General features: G+C 43.8%; 1 protein-coding gene across 3 annotated transcripts in view; it reads left to right on the top strand.

Annotated features, from left to right (window-relative positions):
- Positions 1-18,511, top strand: part of PHKB (phosphorylase kinase regulatory subunit beta) — a 421,697-nt gene that overhangs the window by 377,240 nt on the left and 25,946 nt on the right. For 2 of the 3 annotated variants that reach the window (XM_068260886.1, XM_068260888.1), the window contains one exon: positions 12,214-12,304. In XM_068260886.1, the coding sequence (XP_068116987.1) occupies positions 12,214-12,304 (91 nt within the window). Of the gene's footprint in view, positions 1-4,371; positions 4,463-12,213; positions 12,305-18,511 lie in introns of all 3 variants that reach the window. The other variant, XM_068260887.1, reaches the window with a different exon arrangement.

Genomic DNA, 18,511 nt, shown 5'->3' with positions numbered 1-18,511 from the left:
ACCATATGGATAATACATGATAGGTCCATTTTCAGCCACACCCGAATGACAAAAAATAACCTGGGACATGTATAAGATATCGCTCACTCCCACCCCTCCTGAGAGCCACTGTGATGGTTCCTTCCTATGTCTCTATCATGCATGAAGTCTAAAGTGCTTCAATTTGCACCAGCTTGGACACACCAGAAGGAAGAGGTGTGGCTTTACCACAACAGCAGGAAGAGGTGTGGCTTAAAGTGGAAGTGCTTCATTTTGCACCAGCTTGGACACACCAGAAAGGAAGAGGTGTGGCTTAACCACAACAGCAGGAAGAGGTGTGGCTTAAAAGGGAGGTATTTAGCATTTTCACATTAGTAAAATGCTGTGTAGTATTTTAATAACTTTTTAAACCTCAAACTAAAATTAGTAATGAAGGGGGACAGTTCACCATTGATCAGAGTCTCAACCTTAATCATTTTAAGCTTAATTCTGTCCACTAACACTTCAAATCATACCTGAACTGAACTGTCATCCACTTCAGCTTATCTCTGCTATGTTCTACATATAAAATAACATTGTGCATGATGTCATCTCACCACGATGGCCAGAGCTGCAGATTCCTCTTTCTCTGGTCCGTTGGAAGCCGCCATCTTGATTTTTTTTAGAATTTGGAAATGGCGTTAGGTGAGTCTTTGTTTCTAAATGATGCCTGACACTTGCTTCAGACACTAAAGGGATAGCATTGCCTCTCCTTCCAGAAGTTTGTTACACGAGAGAATCAAAGCCAAGGACTTCTGCAACACTGTTGATTCTTCACAGAGAGACTCATATCGATTTCATCTTAAAGAGGAGCTGTAACGAAAAGGGAGAAAGCAAATAAATCAATACATTGAATCAATACAAAATGAGGCTGTTTCAGTACCTATAGACATGTCGTAGCCTTTGCTTCCAGGGAGTCTATCTAATACAGCCTTTCTTACACTCCATGGTAGGTGGTGCAATAACCAACATAAACCGGTGTTAAAGAGCTTTTCCAGTTTCAGCCAACTGTAATTTTTCTTATCTCAAACAAATAACTCAGAAACAAGGCATCACTCTCAGTCTTTTATATGGCTGATGTTTTTTTGCAGTGATCGGACCAACAAGTAGATATTACAATAAACTTGTCATCATGTAACTGCTGCAGACTCTGTGCCCCCCCAGGACTGGCTGCAGTGGGTGAGGCCCATCCCCCTCCTAGCTCTGCCATACTTGGATCATCCCTGTGCTCTGTAATGAGTTTGGAAGATCAGTGGGAAGCTAATTGTTCCAACTTTTCTTCAAATTGTGTTCAGCATTCAACTGGGCCACTTGAAATCACAGGAAGTGCATTTGATTGGCTGATTCCAAGCTGCCTACAATGCGCATGCAAGTCTGAATTAATTGTCTCTGCTGAGGAATGTATTCCTGGGAAGGCACTTATAAGATGCAGGTGACAAAATGTCAGCCCTGCTAACAACTAAACCGAAGAAAGCCAGACAGTTGTTTCTTATTGAACCTGGAAAACCTCGCTAAGCTTGCATGAAAGCTCATTCTTTCTCATTCATAACTACTGTTAGCGAAGACATTCTATCTCTCTCTCATATAACACAGTGTTACAGCGTTAGGGTAGTCATTCTGTTCAAGTCTTTTCAAATCTCTAAAGATGATTCTTTTTCACCCTGAATTTGTTTGAGACCACCTTGTGATGTATGCTTTGTCTATGGTGCTGAGCACATGATATGCCCTCTATATGGGTCTAAAATCTGCCAATATGTGGCCTCTATATGGGTCTAAAATCTGCCAAGATGTGGCCTCTATATGGGGCTAAAATCTGCCAAGATGTGGCCTCTATATGGGGCTAAAATCTGCCAAGATGTGGCCTCTATATGGGTCTGTAAGCAGTAAGATGTGGCCTCTATATGGGTCTACAACTGCTGAGATGTGGCCTCTATATGGGCCTGAAACCGCTGAGATGTGGCCTCTATATGGGCCTGAAACCGCTGAGATGTGGCCTCTATATGGGCCTGAAACCGCTGAGATGTGGCCTCTATATGGGCCTGAAACCGCTAAAATGTGGCCTCTATATGGGTCTAAAATCTGCCAAGATGTGGCCTCTATAGGGGTCTAAAATGCTAGAGGTGCCCTCTGTGTGAACCTGCAACCGCTAAGATGTGCCATCTATATAGGGCTAAAACCGCTTAGATTTGCCTTCTATATGGGTCTGAAAGCAGTAAGATGTGACCTCTATATCGGCCTGAAACCGCTAAGATGTGGCCTCTATATCGGCCTGAAACCGCTAAGATGTGGCCTCTATATCGGCCTGAAACCGCTAAGATGTGACCTCTATATCGGCCTGAAACCGCTAAGATGTGACCTCTATATGGGCTTCAGACCACTAAGATGTGACCTCTATATGGGCCTCAGACCACTAAGATGTGACCTCTATATGGGCCTCAGACCACTAAGATGTGACCTCTATATGGGCCTCAGACCACTAAGATGTGGCCTTTATGTGGGTCTGAAACTACTAACGTGGCCTCTATTTGGGCCTGAAAGATGATGCAAGATTATGCAAATTCTATATGCATATTTATGTAACTTTAAAATCGACCAGTGTGGAGTTTCATTGGCCCATTTTGAAGCTGCATAAACTTGCATAGAAAATGTCCATAATTCTGCATCTGCTCAGAATTCTGTGAATGTCGTTGACCATCCCTAGGGAACCTCTGCTCTTGTCTCTACTCACTCTTTCTCCCTTAGTGAGGGTATGTCAGCCCCTGTGCAGTAGAAGTGAGGGTGTGTTCAGCCCCTGTGCATACGCATTTATGATTGGTAGTAACAGGCGTTGTGACCCACATCACAGTGATGGGCCGTGCAGGTATAACGCCATTCCGGGGAGGCAGCAAGTGACCTTCTGTCCTCCCACACCCACTGCTCATGTTGCTCCCGCCCACTAATGGCGACAGCGCTTACTGGCAAATGAATACTGCCTAGGTGCGTTTACAGAAAATGGGTGTGGCTAAATGAGGAAAGGTCTGCTTGACTTTATACAGGGTAAGTTTTCATACTTTTAACTATGATCCATTTATTTTAGACTTTGGGCCTGCCTTAAAGGAAACTTTCAGTGAAAGGAAAATGGAGGCGGCCATGTTTCCTATTAAAGATGTCCGTCAGTAGTGTCCGAGTCATACACCTGGAACCACATGCTGGTCCTGGATCAGTGGCTGATAGTATTTAAGGCCTCTTGCACACTACATGCGATTACGATTTTTTTATACGATCCGATTTTTGATTCCGATTAAAAAAGTAGTCCTGCTTGCTGTTATGTTTTTTAATCGGATTAAAAAATCGGATCATATAAAAAAAAATCGAAATCGCAAGTAGTGTGCTAGAACCTTTACACTGCAGCCTGAGAAGTACATTTTTTTTTTCTTAAAGGACACCTTAAGTGAGAGGGATATGAAGGCTGCCATATTTATTTCCTTTTAAAGTGGATCCGAGATGAACTTTTACACATTGCATAATTACGTTCCTTTCCTATTGTTTATAGGGCATTCCTCAAGCCAAATACGTTTTTGTTTTTGTTTTAATACTCTAATTCCCTATAAAGTAACCAAGCCACGCCCACAGGTTTTCAGAGAGCCAAGGCTCTCTCAGACAGTAGCAAGTGCTCATGGGAGCTCAGTCTGGGCAGGAGAAGGGGGAGGTATTACTAGCCTGAGGTTTCAGAGGCAGAGAGGGAGGAGGGAGGAGGAGGGGGGATTCGTTTTTTTTTTTTTTTTGCTCAAGATGCAGATAAGCCTGCCTCTGTGTAATGTTTACAAACAACATGGCTGCTGTCATTGTATCACAGGAAGAAATAATCATATTCTATTAAAGCTGTTTGCAGCTATATTTGCTGTGTAAACTATCTAAACTTTAGATAATATATATAGACAAGTTACTTGTTATAGTTAGTTTTTCATCTCGGATCCGCTTTAAACATTTCACATTGCCTGGCTGTCCTGCAGATCCTCTGCCTCTAATACTTTTAGTCCTGGATCCTGAACAAGCATGCAGATCTTATATTTGCCTGACATAACTGCATTTTCCGCATGCTTGTTTCTGGTGTGTGATTTATCCGCTACTGATGCATGAAAGATCAGAAGGGCTGCTAGGCAACTGGTATTGTTTAAAAGGAAATAAATATGGCAGCCTCCTTATCCCTCTCACCTCAGACGTCCTTTAATAGGGGAAAACCATGGCAGCCTCCATATTTCTTCTTCTGCAGCATCTTATTCAAGAAACTCGAGAAAGGACTGAAGTCGCCTGTTTCCCTGCGTCCAATCGCAGTGACTGACCTGCACTGTCTTGCGCTTGTCGCACACACAGGTTTGTTGTCCGATTAACGGCGGCCTTCACGCAGAAAGCGGCCTCCTCTATAGCGCCGCACATCACCACGCTGCTGGTACACGGGAAGCAGGTAATGGCCGCTTGCGTGGGCGGCTTCTGCTAGGTGTCCATTGCTTTTGTGCCTGGTTGTTCCATTTAACAAGCATGAACTAACTTTCTCCATCCGTTAACCACTCCCTACTTCCTGCTCGCTTGGAACTGAATTCATTGGGGTTTTCTGTCACTGAATTACACCAAATACTCCGCAATGCAGAGGAACTGTTTGTCTCATTATCATTTACAAAAAAAAAAAGGTTTGAAATGTATTGATTGCATAAGTGTATCGATTGCACCCTTTGTTGTTTGACCCCGAAATAAGCACTGGTCAACCAGATGCCCTCTCACATCTCGTAACCGATCACATGGAGTCCATCTGGGTGCGGTTAAAGTGATGTCAAAATATTTTAGGTTTCAAAGTTTTCTTATTGAAATTTTAAGTTCAAATACAAAACTGATCTACAGAAATAAATGGTAACGGCATGAATACAACAGGAACAATCGGAGGCTGGACAAGGTCCTCCAGCACCCAAGGCTGAGACACGAAAGTGCGCCCCTCCATCCCTCCCACCCCAGTCGTCACACACTGATTGCTATTAGACTAACAGGCACCCCAGGGCCCCCAAAACCTTAATCTCTAGTTATCTGGCTTGCAGTCACTGCCATGTATCCTTTTTTCTGATTTCTCTCTGCTTTAAACACAATAGGGGAATGATAGCTGAGTGAGTTGGGCGCCCCCTCCTACACTGCGCCCTGAGGCTGGCGCCTCTCTCGCTTCTGCCTCGACCCGGCCCTGGGAACAATTAGCAACATAAATATCAGCTTGAGAATCCCACTCAAAGTGGCGTCATCCAAACAAACAGACAAAATTAAATCACGTCTGACTCAAGGGAAAGCTACCCAAGATAAGCACAGTGGTATGGTAATACAGGATGCACATAATTCTGTGTACAGGTAGTCCCCCACGTACGAACGCCCGGCTTACGAACGACCCGACGATATGAATGGCCCGCTCCCGTTGAGATGACGTCATTTCCGCATGGGAGGAAGTTTGAAGCGGCTTCAAACTTTCCCAGAGTGCCGGCACATGTCCTTGTAGCAGCTGCAGCAGCACTGGACATGCCTCCGAGGGGGAGGGGGGGGAGCAGAGGCACAGGAGGACAAAGAGAGGCACGGGGATGGGGTAAACAGAGGCCAGGGGGGCAAACAGAGGCTCAGCAGGGACAAGCAGAGGCACAGAGGGGGGACAAACTAGCATGGGGGAGCAAACAGGCGCAGAGGGGGAACAAAGGCACTGAAGGGGACAAACAGGCACGGGGGGGGGGGGGTCACTGGAGGCAAAGGGTCGAGGCAAAGGGGACGGAGATGGCACATCGTTCTGACTTAATGAATTCAGGTTAAGGACAAAACTACAGTCCATATCTCATTCGCTAACCGGGGACTTCCTTGTATTCTCCGTTCCTCTTGCTGGGCGTGCCTTATTCCTCTACTTGTTGGGCGTGCTGTAGTTAATAGCTGTAATTTGCGCCCACCATTTGTAGCCGTGGGTCGTATAGCAGGCGGCCCCAGCGACAACTATTTTATCGGGCGCCTCCGTGCCCAAATTACCACTTAAAGCCGTTAAATGTGGCTGTTACCAGAGGCGCCTTTGGCACACCTAGACTACCTATTTGTAGCTGCGGGTTAGGTATCGGTTGATGGGGTGGGGTGGGGGGGTAGGTTGGTGGTGAGGAAACAAGGTGGGGTAGTATACGCTATGTATACCTAGAGGCAGAAGTTGAAAGGGAATGGCCTACATTAGAGCCTTTGCTAGTTGGAAAAAGTAGGATTTGAGGGAGTGCTTCAAGATTTCAAAGGCTGGAGAGCTACGGATGTGTTTTGGAAAGAGATTCCATAGGGAGAGGTGAGGCTTGTGAGAAATCTTGTGTACATGAATGCGAAGAGGTGATTCTGGAGAAGAAGAAGAAGAATGTCGAGTGCAGGTGGTGTACATACAGTTTATAAGTACTGCTAAGATGTCTCCATACTGTATTCGGCGCACTGTCCGCAGCGGCCAGGTATAGAGCTATGCCATTTCTTTGAATGATAACCCATTCTACTGTGCAGAAAAACATTCACAGCTGTGTTATAACCCAGCAGACAGAACCCCAACAAACATGTAAAAATGTGGTATGAGCAGATGCAAGCCACCGCTAGGGACCATGGAAAGCGTAGTCCTGTGCCCAACAGGCAGTATTTGGTGCAGAAGGCATCATCAACCCCTTTCGGCAGTCCTGCTGCTAGGAAATTTCAGCAGGTACACAGAAAAACATTTCTGAGCAAGATTTTCAACGTGATTTGAGTATCTGCAAGTATTTTTTCTTAAGTTTTAAAATGCAAAAAAATGATCAGGAAGGAATTTTTCACAGCCCCGCCGAGCCCTTAGATACAAGTTTGGTGACCCCGGCAAACAGGCAATTTGCAGCTCTGTCCTCAACGTCACTTACGGCCATTAACATCTGTTTTTCATGTTGCATTCCGGCCAGAAATGTGTTTTATCTAGCAGTGGACCATTACCCACCAGCGATGATGGGATTAAGCGCCCTATTATCAGCTATTAGTTTCTCGGTAACACTCGTATATAAAGCAGAGTAACTCTACGAGAACGAGGGCCCGTACTGCTGATTATACTCATTACACCAGTTGCGCTGTCTCCTCGGGCGCAGTCAGCCAACGGCAAACTATCGTCCAGCAAATTCAGCATAAAAATAACATCCTCTGTCCAATTAACTGACTTAGAAGATGGCTGAATCTGCTGACCCCAATGGACAAGAGGAATGTCTTCCCAGATTTTATTTTTTTTGCTGTGAGATGACATTTCATTACGGCCGTCGTCCTGTTCCCGTGTGTGACGGCGATTTGTCACGCTGATTGTTAATTGGGTGAATTATGGATGATGAGGACGTTCTGCCGACCGGCTGATATAATATTGTCTGATTTTTATTTCATCAGATACCGTAGAGAAGTAGGTGCGGAATACTGATGAGAATCTCGTTCCAGGGTGTGTGTAAAGTGTCTGACTGTAGAACACTTTCTGCTCCTTTCTTTGCCACCAATCAGTGTCCTTTTTACATGTCCTGTCCAGCAACAAGGACACAGATTGGCAGGGCCAGGCAAAGGCGAGAGAGGCTCCAGCCTCAGGGCGCAGTGTAGGAGAGGGCATAACTATTCCTCTATTGTGGTTTAAGCAAAGTGAAATAAGAAAAGGAGGATACATAGTGTCTGCAAGCCAGATAACTAGAGATTTAGGTGTTGGGGGGGGGAGGGGGGGTGGGGTAGGTTGGGGGCCCTGTTGCGCCTCTTAGTCTAATAGCAATCAGTGTGTGACGGCTGGGGTGGGAGGGATGACAGAGCATACTTTGGTGTCTTATGCTACATACACACATGCGACAACGATCGTTCGTTGAGAACGACGAACAAACTTTTAATTGATGAAATAACGACCTAAGTAAAGTTAGTTTTAAAATGTGTGTAACGATCTGATCGTTAGAACGAATGTTACATCACGTAAAGCAACTATTGCGCTTGCGCATAAAAATGAGAAGTTTCATGGAGAAATACCGAAATGCGCATGTCAAGCCTAGTACGAACGACCGTTTCCAACGATGTACTACTTTTGCAAATGATCGTCGTTGGTAAAAATCCGCCAAGCTAGATCGTTCGTTTTTAACGATCTAGCTTGTCCGTCGTTAGACTTAATGATCGTTGGTTGCTTTTTTTTAAACGATCGTCGTTTGAAACGATCGGGGAACGATCGTTTCAAAATAGTCGCATGTGTGTACGCACCTTTAGCCTTGGGTGCTGGAGGACCTTGTCCTGGCTCTGCGGATTGGTAACTGTAACCATACTGTGACATAAAAGGGAGAAGCTGAGAGGTGTAGCTAATAGACTGTAGTCGACACTTCACGTATAAGGACAATTGTAGCTGCTATTGAGCAAATCTGCATGAACGGGTAGCTGCAGATTAAGAAATTAATTCTGTGGCTCCACAGCCGCTCAGCTGAAGAATTGGACATTTATGGATCTCTAGTGAAGGGGTCTTTTGCACCTCTACCCAGTTCTTACATTCTATTGGCCATGAGGCCCAGCCCCATCCCTGACTGGTGCATATCAGATTGCTCCAATCAACCCCTGGCTTTCAGTCATCACCATTGTCCTTGAACTTGGGTATTTGCTCCATTTTTTGCCCCAGTTTTGCTCTGATTTCCCTCGCACTGGTTTTGAGGATTCTGCCCCAGTGAACTCTGGGAGATCTGTCACTATGACAACTAAGGACTTGAGCCATGGATTGCAAAATGCTGGATTACAGCATTTCTGCAGTAGGAACGTTTTGTACCACTTTTTCCAGCATTTTCAAAATTGTCTCATTTTAAGACTATTCCCTGGGCTGCTTTTTTTTTTAATTTGACTTCAGCTCTGCTTTCCCTAAACAGGCGTTTGAATAAACTGCAGGTTGATCTAGTGCTTAATTTTTATTTTCTTTGAACGTGTGATCCAGGAGTGTAGTTTGAAGATGTCTCTCTGGTGTGCTATCCCGGAGTCTGATATCTGCAGCTGTAGCGCTGGCCTAGCAAGCCATCGGGACATAGACTGACTTCTCCTAGCCGGGCCATGCTGGTGCATGTAGTTACACAGAGCAGCCGTAGAGGACAGCTGGAGGCCTCCGTACGAAGGAAGGTGCCCCCCTCTGTGCCGCCATCATGCTAGATTGTTACAATCTTCTGCTCTACAGACTCTTCTGTCGTTCCTCATTTAGAGTGGCCACAAATCTGTGCTAATTGCCTTCTGTAGTATGTTGCTGTGACTGATCATTTTAATATTGCAGTCCTCATAACATGATAATTATTGCCAGACGACAGAAGGTCTGTGCGACGGATTATCTACTCTCTCTTAATGTCACTTTGCGATGGTAAATGTTTTCACATTTAACCGTTATGGACGCTCCCTGTTTATGGAACGGAAGGGTTTTAAAGTGAACCGGTCACAGTTCAAAACTTTTCCATTAAAATCCAATTCCAGGAAAAATATATTTATTTTGGATAGTGTGTCAAGGGGTTAGGACCACATTTTACACTTTTATTGCAGTCCTGAGTCCCCTACTTGTGAGAATTTCCATCACTTCCTTTTGAGACAGGAAATGGAAATATCACCAAGAGTGACAGAGATGACAACAAATAAAACTTTATTTTTTCCCTTCAGATTGGGGAAGAGTTAAAATGTTTAGCTCCCAGGACTTTCAAAAAATGATATTAAAGTCACAAAGGTTCATAGATCTTACAGAGACAAGAAGTGAAGTTAAATTCTTCAAGAAAACAAAGTTCCTATCTGACACCTCTCCTCACTTTTCAGAACTGACTGACAATTTGTTCCTGGACCTGAGACTTGTAGCCCAACTAAACACAGAATTGGAGACTGATACGTGTAATGTTGTTTGGAGTAAAAGCGGAACTGAACTCTTGCACAACACACAGTGGAAAGTCTTTATTCCACATAAAGTTGCTGAAGACACTCACTGCTCTGTGTTCTGTGTTTGTTTAGCCAGATCAAAGTGTCTAATTAGCTCTTATCGTCAGCTGTGAATAGACTGCAAGAGAGCTCTGCCTAGGCAACTCTCCACATACAGTAGACACTGAGGCTTAAAGGAAACCAGAGATATCATTATACAAATATTTAATACTTAACCGGGGCTTACTCCAGCCCCATAAGCAAGTGCCTCAATGTCCTCCTACGGTCTGCCGCCCAGTGGCAATCAGACCTGGTAAGGGGCTCAGTCGCGTCAGTCAGGGTCTCCTGCGCATGTGTGGGAGGTCCGTGCATACACAGAAAACTCCAACTGAGGCAGTTACCAGCACTGATTGCCGCTGAATGGAGGCATGCAGGAGGATGGTGAGGGACTCAGACCTGCTTATAGGGCTGGAGCAAGCCCAAGGTAGGTATCTAATCTTTGTATAATGACGTCTCTGGTGCACTTTAACCCCTTCAGTGCTTCCTGCAAAGTAAAACCAAGTTGTAAACTTCTGTTTTTTTAGGATTTCCTTAAATTGGAAGACATTTTTTGTCCATAAAGGTTATCATGTTGTGGCTAATCTTTTAGAGCAGAGAGAAAAATTCAGAGTTTAGTTCCACTTTAAATATTTGGCTGTTAGTCTTTGAAATGTATGATGTATTTCAAAGCTGGGCTTGCCTGCAGCTGCCCAACTGTTCACACAAATACGAGACCCCATCACCGACTGGCTTCCTGTTCCCCACTTCCTGTCAAATGCAGCCGTCAAGCCAGCATAGGAACTGACACAAGATCCCACCCATCTCATGTGCAGCCAACAGAATATGGATGAGGTGGGCGGGGGAACTGCGCAGCTAAAGAACGACGTGAGCCTCATAGTCTCTCCTGATTGGCTCATCCAGCAGCTCCATATACAAAGGGTACAAAGCTACTGGCGCTCTTAAGCAAAATGGACTCTTGAAAATTGTATTTTTTCTATTGCTGTGGAGGAAAGGTTGAATAGGTTAGGATGACTTACTCTTTTACAGTTCATCTCTAGGTAAACATGAAAATGTCTGTATCGCTAAACTTGTAGCTAAGATTCTTGGCCCTGTTATGCTAGGTACACACGTTAAGATTTCCCAATTTCGATTCGCGGTTCGATTTGATTATTTCAAACATGCTCGATCGGATTTTGATCATTCCTGCCGTCGATTTTGCATACTTAACATAAAAAAAAAACGATCAAAATCCAATCTAGCATGTTTGAAATAATCGAATCGATTCGTTCGATCCCGCGAATCGAGCGGGAAATCTCAACATGTGTACCCAGCATTAGTGTCAAGTCCTATTTCTTACATTACTGCCCTGACCTACCGATGGCTGCCCTTTACTCAACCTTTTCGTGACCTGGTGCTCCGCCCATTCAAGATGGCAGGCCAAGCCATATTACTGTAGATGGCACTACAGAAATGGAGAGACAAACCCTCTACTCCAGCCATCTATGCCAGTCACATCAAAACTGCCCCGCCTGTCACTATCTTACCACTTCAGCCATACAGAGCACTTTAAAGGATACCCAAAGTGACATGTGACATGAAGAGATAGACATGGGTATTTACAGTGCCAAGCACACAAATAACTATGCTGTGTTCCTTTTTTTCTTTCTCTGTCTGAAAGAGTTAAATATCAGGTATGTAAGTGGCTGACTCAGTCCTGACAGGAAGTGACTACAGTGTGACCCTCTCTGATAAGAAATTCCAACTATAAAACACTTTCCTGGCAGAAAATGGCTTCTGAGAGCAGGGAAGAGATAAAAGGGTCAATAGTTCATAGAATTTAGCTCTGGCATACTTCAATAAATGTGTCTTTGAGCAAAAACAATAAAACAGTTAAAACTTAAAAAGTAGATTTAAACGTAAAACTGTGGAATATTTTAAAAAGCAATTTTTAGGAAAAGGAAGATGGATACATTTGTTTATTTCATTAGTTTATTTTCACTTCGGGTGTCCTTTAACACCACAAAGGATTATGGGAAGCCAACGACTGTACAAGCAAATTCCAGATGACTGTTTTATTTTTCTATAACAATGCCCATAGCATTTTCTGTAGACTGATATTTCTCTGTAAACATCACTGTGGCTTATGCACATGTGCTGTAGGATGCTGCGTGTGGCACACATAGCCGTTAATCACACACACACATGTTGGCATGTGTGGGCACCTGGCACACGGAGTGGCACTGGTTTGTTTTCTGTTTGCAGGTCTGTTGTACGTCTTGCCGCCAGTGTGTTAGGTAAAATAGTGGACAGCCTTGCCCCGTCCATAACTAACGCTTTAGTTCAGGGTAAACAGGTAAGTGGCCACACTCACCTTTTCTCTTATATAGGCGTTTTATAATCTATTAAGAGGCGTGACTTGCTGCAGCCAATCGGATTTCATTTCTGTAATGTAGATGACTTCTGATTGGCTTCTGCAGGTGTGACTGTTTTCATTTTTGTTTTACAGACTTAGGGCTTGTGTACATGGGAATTCTAGCTGCAATTGAACCCTATTCTGAGGGGCGTACATACTGTGGGTTGTGTACACAGGTTCTAAACCTGTAATTGAAGTGAAGAGAATTGGGTGGTGATTTGTTAAAAATACTAAACCTCTTGTATGAAACGGAGTGTGTCGTTTTGTGTGTGCGAAATCCACTGTTCGTTAATAAAAGTTATGTTATGCTATTTAACAACTGAGACTGCATATGATGCCTTCATTTGTACAAGTGCAGCAGGAGACACAGAAACCCCACAGAAACCACTTCCTGATCTGTTGCTGCTTCCCTGCTTCACTCTGCTTCTGCTAAAAATCCAACTCCGCCTTCATAGTCTTCTCAGCCACTCCCTGCTCTGCTACTGCTTCCCTGCTCAACTCTGCTTCTGCTAAAACCTCCAGCTCCACCTTCATATGTCTCCCCAGCCACTTCCTGCTTTGGTCTAGTCTGCTTTTGCTAAACACTATATATATCTGCTTATTATGCTTATTTATTAGGTAAGTACACCCCAGGGGCACTTTTTTTTCTCACAGGCGCAGGTACACTTTAAAACAGCAGAGTTATTTTGGGTTAAATGCAGTGAGAAGTGTCTGCAATAGACACTGCTACTGCAAACTGTGCAGGGAATGAAGAGTTTGAGGGGTCTTCATGCAATTTGTCAGTTTATATAGCTGATACACAGGAGCGTGCCACATAGGCTAAGCAGAGGCACTGAAGAAAAGAGGTGCAATTTAATGAATTTCACAAATTGAGTGCAGTGGGAGGGGCTTCAGTCACAGTCGCATTTAAGCTAGTTTGGAGGTTGTGTGCTTTAAGCTACAGGCGGGGTAATTTAAGGGCTAACCCAGACAAGGGACGGCATATCAGGATATATGAGAAGAGCACCAAAGAGATGGAGTTTAGTAAATGGGATCATCTACAAGGCAGCCTCACTCCTACAATTTAAGCTGGAGTACAGGGATGTTTTAAAGTGAAATTCCATTTTTGCTATTTAAAGGACAACTGTAATGAGAGGTATATGGAGGCTGCCATATTTATTTCCTTTTAAGCAATACTAGTTGCCTGGATATCCTGCTGATCCTTTAAGTCTAATACTTTTAGCAATAGGCCCTGAAGAAGCATATGCAAATCAGGTTTTTTTCTGACATTATTGTCTGACAAGATTAGCTGCATGCTTGTTTCTGGTGTGATTCAGACACTACTGCAGCCAAATAGATCAGCTGGGCTGCTAGGCAACCTGTATTGTTTAAAAGGAAATACATATGGCAGCCTCCATATACCTCTCACTACAGTTGTCCTTTAACAACAGTCCGTTTATTTCAGCTCTTTACATTGCAAGGATGAAAGGCAAACATTATTTCGGTTTGCTTACCTTCCATTTCTATATATACAACAGGGCTGCTCCATGCTTGCAAAGAAGTCCAAAATAAGCTGTAGGTTGTCTTAGGGCTCGTCTACACTACACAACGCATGCACCAATAGGATTTTGTGCTTGGGTACTCAATGCATGGCATGCGTATCGCAGTTGGCGACCACTACATAACGGACTCTGATGGGAAACAGTTACCATTGCACCACAAAGCGCCGGAACACAGTAACATGAGTCAGTGGACTGTAACTGTACTGTAATGGTACCATGCGTATCGCACACTATGTGCGGTGCGTTTTAACCCACAACGGAGCACATAGTGTGAATGAGCCCTTTCATAGTTTGGTATTATTGGCACATTGAATCAGCCAGTGATTGATTGACCCACACAAGCCTGATTGAGCAAACAGTCAAACTTCCTATTGCAGTCAAGTATAATGGAACTCTGTAGGATAGACTGAGCAGGAGAGGCGTGGCCATGGACTGAGGAGAGGCGTGGCCAGGGGTTGATGACCACATAGTCTTGAACTACAGCGAGTGGTACAAGGATAGCAGGGGGCAGCAGTTCAATCGATTCTGGATCAGATTTCTGCTAAAAGCTGATGAAGTGGCACGGGATTGGGGATATATTCATCTGGAACTAATAAACCGCTTGCTGTCCTGGGCGACTGTTTTTTTTTCCCCATCTACGGCTTGCTTTAAAGAGACACTGAAGCGAAAAAAAAATATATGATATAATGAATTGGTTGTGTACTATGAATAATTACTAGAAGATTAGCAGCAAAGAAAATATTCTCATATTTTTATTTTCAGGTATATAGTGTTTTTTCTAACATTGCATCATTCTATAATATGTGCAGATTACACAACACTCAGCATTCAAAATGAGTCTTTCAGAGCAGTCTGTGAACTAATGACCTCTCCTCTGGCAGAGAAAAAGACATTTGTTTACTTACAGTTGAGATAATAAAAGTCAGATAACAGCCCTCTCCAGGACTTTGAAAGTCGTAGAGATTAATGGCTTTTTTGTATAGAGATAACAGCTGGAGTTTCTTAACTCTTCCTGTACTGGAAACAATTAGACTGATGTATCTGATCTTAGGGCTGGTGCACACCGAGCGGCTTTTTGGGCGTTTTCAGATCCGCTTGCGGCTGCGGATCTGCTTGGTCAATGTATCTCAATGGGGTGGTGCACACCAGAGCGGGAGGCGTTTTGCAGAAAAGAAAAATGCCTGGGTGAGGCATTTTTTGGATTGCGGATGCGTTTCTGCCTCAATGTTAAGTATAGGAAAAACGCAAACCGCTCTGAAAAACGGCACTTCAGAGCGGTTTGCCAGGCGGTTTTTGTTACAGTAGCTGTTCAGTAACAGCTTTACTGTAACAATACAGGAAATCTACTACACCAAAACCGCTTCACCAAACCGCAAAATGCTAGCTGAAACGCTACAGAAAAAGAAGAAAAAGCGTTTCAAAATCTGCTAGCATTTTGCGGATCTGCTAGCGGGTTTTGGTGTGCACCAGCCCTTAATGTTTTATTTCTTAGCTGTACTACACATACAAATCATAATATCATCATTTTTTTTTCGCTTCAGTGTCTCTTTAAGCCTTACAGATGTCAGTCACTGTCACCCTCAAGCCTTGTTCACATTATAGGTGTTTTTATAAAATTTTAAGCGCAGGCGATTTTCAAAATCGCTCGTGCAATGATTCTCTATGAGAGTGTTAACATCAGAGCGATTAATTTGCAATTCGCTTTGAAAAGTGATGCATGAGCCATTTTTGAGGCGATTTGCCTCAATGGAAGGTATAGGAAAAACACAAAACGCTCACAAAATCGCTTTGGCAAGTGATTGCTTGAGCGTTTAAAAAAAAAAATACATTGTATTTATTTTTTCCGAATTTTTTTCCGGATCAAAAGACAGAAGCGCTCTGCAAAAGCTCTTACAAAAACGCCCACAAAAACGAGCGAACGTGCAGAAAATCGGAAAACACTTTAATAAAAGTGGATATAAAAGCCCACCGCGGACGGACACGCAAGCCGAACGCAATGTGAACAAGGCCTTAACAACCGTTAAAAATAAGTGCTGTACAGAGACGCTGTTTGTCTGTGGTTGAGCAGTGTGCCCGGTTTAACGTAGAGAGGAGGGATAATGGGGTGGTGTCGGTCGCGGTGGATACAATGTACAATTCTTTACAATTCGAAGGTCAAAATCCGATCGAATGATCTCATTTGAGGAAATATATTTAACTGTTAATGGGAAACTTAAGTCAGTTTAGAAAAATTACATCTGCCTGCAAATTGAAATGGAACAATAGGATTCCCGAAAGTCTGTTTATTGCAAAAAAATTTTTTTTTACAAAAATGGAATCTCACTTTAAAGAAACTGGCATATGGTAGGAAGATGAAAGCAGGAAAATAGAGCCTGTATTGGATGATCTCCAGTAAGCGGTCAGTTAGTCATTCCTCTGGTGCCCAGCATACAGAGAGCGGGCGTTCTTGCTTCACTTGTATAATGTGTTAGCAGATGGCGTGACATTGTGACTTGGCAGATATAGAGTGACACTAATGCACTAACCCTGTGTGTTGTATGAGGTGGGAATCCCCTCTGTAGATCAGCTACACTCTACAATCTCCTACTTAAAGTGGAAGTCTAGACAAAACGTTTTTATTTTGAGGTAGCGTGGGATGGGGAAGGGGGGGGGGGGTAAATGTAGGGGCGCACTGCAAGTAGCGATTGCGCTTTGTGTAGCTTTTTTTTGTTTTGTTTTTTTGCAGCATTCCCAGCATAATTTTGGGTGATTTTAAAGTACTTCTAAATGTAATTGCAAAGCGATTTTGCAGCAGTCCCATACTTTATATTTATATGGTAGAATAAAGTGCTCCAACAGTCACCAAATATAAAGATTTCAATAACAGACCATCTCGGTAATCCACAAAATCTTTATGCAATCCAAGTTACTTGGTCTAGTGCCTGGTACACACTATGCAATTTCCCATCAGATTTTGGGCAGAATCAATAATTTCTGACAGGTCTGGTCTAATTTCCAATTGTTTTTCCAATAGATCAGAAATCAGATTGGATCTGTCAGAAATAATCCATTCGACCCGAAATCTGATGGGAAATTGTATGGTGTGCACCAGGCATTACAGTTCCTTTTCCCTCCCTGGCGTTATGATTATTTCCAGATTTAGGGTCTTAAAGCCGTGCATTTTTTCACAAACTTTTAGACCCTAAAAACATGAAAAAAAAACCCGCAAACCACAGAGAGATCTGCAGCATCTCCTGCAAATAACTCACTCAGGCACCGGATTACCGATTTGAGCTGCGGATTTCTGTCCCGAGCCTGACTCGGGATTAACGCTAAGGAGGTTAATCTTTAGTCATTTCCATTTATAAATCGGTTCATAATACCTCAGAAAGATATGAAGAATGGAGGATAGTGTAATACCATTCCTGATATCCCAACACCACCTCCTCGTGAGTCAGTGACCAAGTGACACCTCTAAAACTCCGCCTCTCTTAAGCAGAGTACACACGCTAGACTAAAGTTGGCTGAGTCGGCCAGTATCGACCACCTCAGCCGATAATCGGGCGTGTGTACAGAGGAGTCCGACCCGTGACAAGCAAGTGATATGCCAAGTAGATCAACTCACCTTCAGCGACGGCTGATTCCTTTGTGCCTTCAACTCCCCCACCTGCCCCATGACGTCACGAATGCGCTGTTCCGTCACCAAACCCCCCCCCCAAAAAAGCAATAGCACACATCGTCCACTACACAGCTGACTCATTTCTGAGCAGCCTGGCCCATCGATGTCGCCCAAGAGGATTGTGTCCCGATCCCCGACGGGCAATATCCATCAATGGTGTGTACGCACGATTAAACATGCTCATGCAATACATAATTTAGATTATGTGGCTGAACGAATCACAGAACAGCAGATGTACTTGTATTTGTTATGGCCAGAACCCAAAGTCTGGCCACAATGGGTTCTGACTGGGCAAAACAAGAAGTGATCAGGCTGCTGCGGCCAATACACAAAATGCGGACTTTTTCGGATTCTGGACGGTCAGAGCGCTAATGGACTGTTTGTTATTGAAATCTTTATCTGGTGACTGTTAGAGCGCTTTGTTTTAGCGTATAAATACATATATCTGTTGAGAGGGGTTACCACAAGGTGAAGCGAACTAGTCTTGGCTATATAGATCCTATGCTTTGCGTTGGAGCACAAACGCTCCAAAAATGCTGAAGGACCCAGTATTGCAATTTCAGGACATCTCAACCGCTCCTGTGGAATCACTTCTGTTAACTTTGATTAGCCTAGCGCTTTGGCAATCGCCAGTAATTCCAAAGCACGCCTAAAGCGGCTTTTGTGGGCCCCTGGCCTAAAGGGTAGTGGAAGGGTTACATATTCAGAAGCGTCCCTGTCTTGTGGATTATTTTCCATTTTCTGATATAGAGGCATGACAGGAAGCTAATGAAGGGATGGGTAAGTCCATCTTTGCGGAATTTACCGCTCACTCCCGTTTTGGCACTGTGACACTCTGGAATTCATATCACTTCCTGTTGTGGCGAGAATAGCCACAGAGATGGGGGGGGGGGGGGGTTTCTACCAAACCGTGACACAGATAGCATTAAGGGTCTAGCACAACCTCTT

The sequence above is a fragment of the Hyperolius riggenbachi genome, chromosome 11 (assembly GCF_040937935.1).
Source record: "Hyperolius riggenbachi isolate aHypRig1 chromosome 11, aHypRig1.pri, whole genome shotgun sequence".
In the NCBI taxonomy this organism is placed as follows: Eukaryota; Metazoa; Chordata; class Amphibia; order Anura; family Hyperoliidae; genus Hyperolius; species Hyperolius riggenbachi.
Note: the sequence above shows the minus strand (reverse complement) of the source record. Positions and strands in the feature narration are given on the sequence as shown.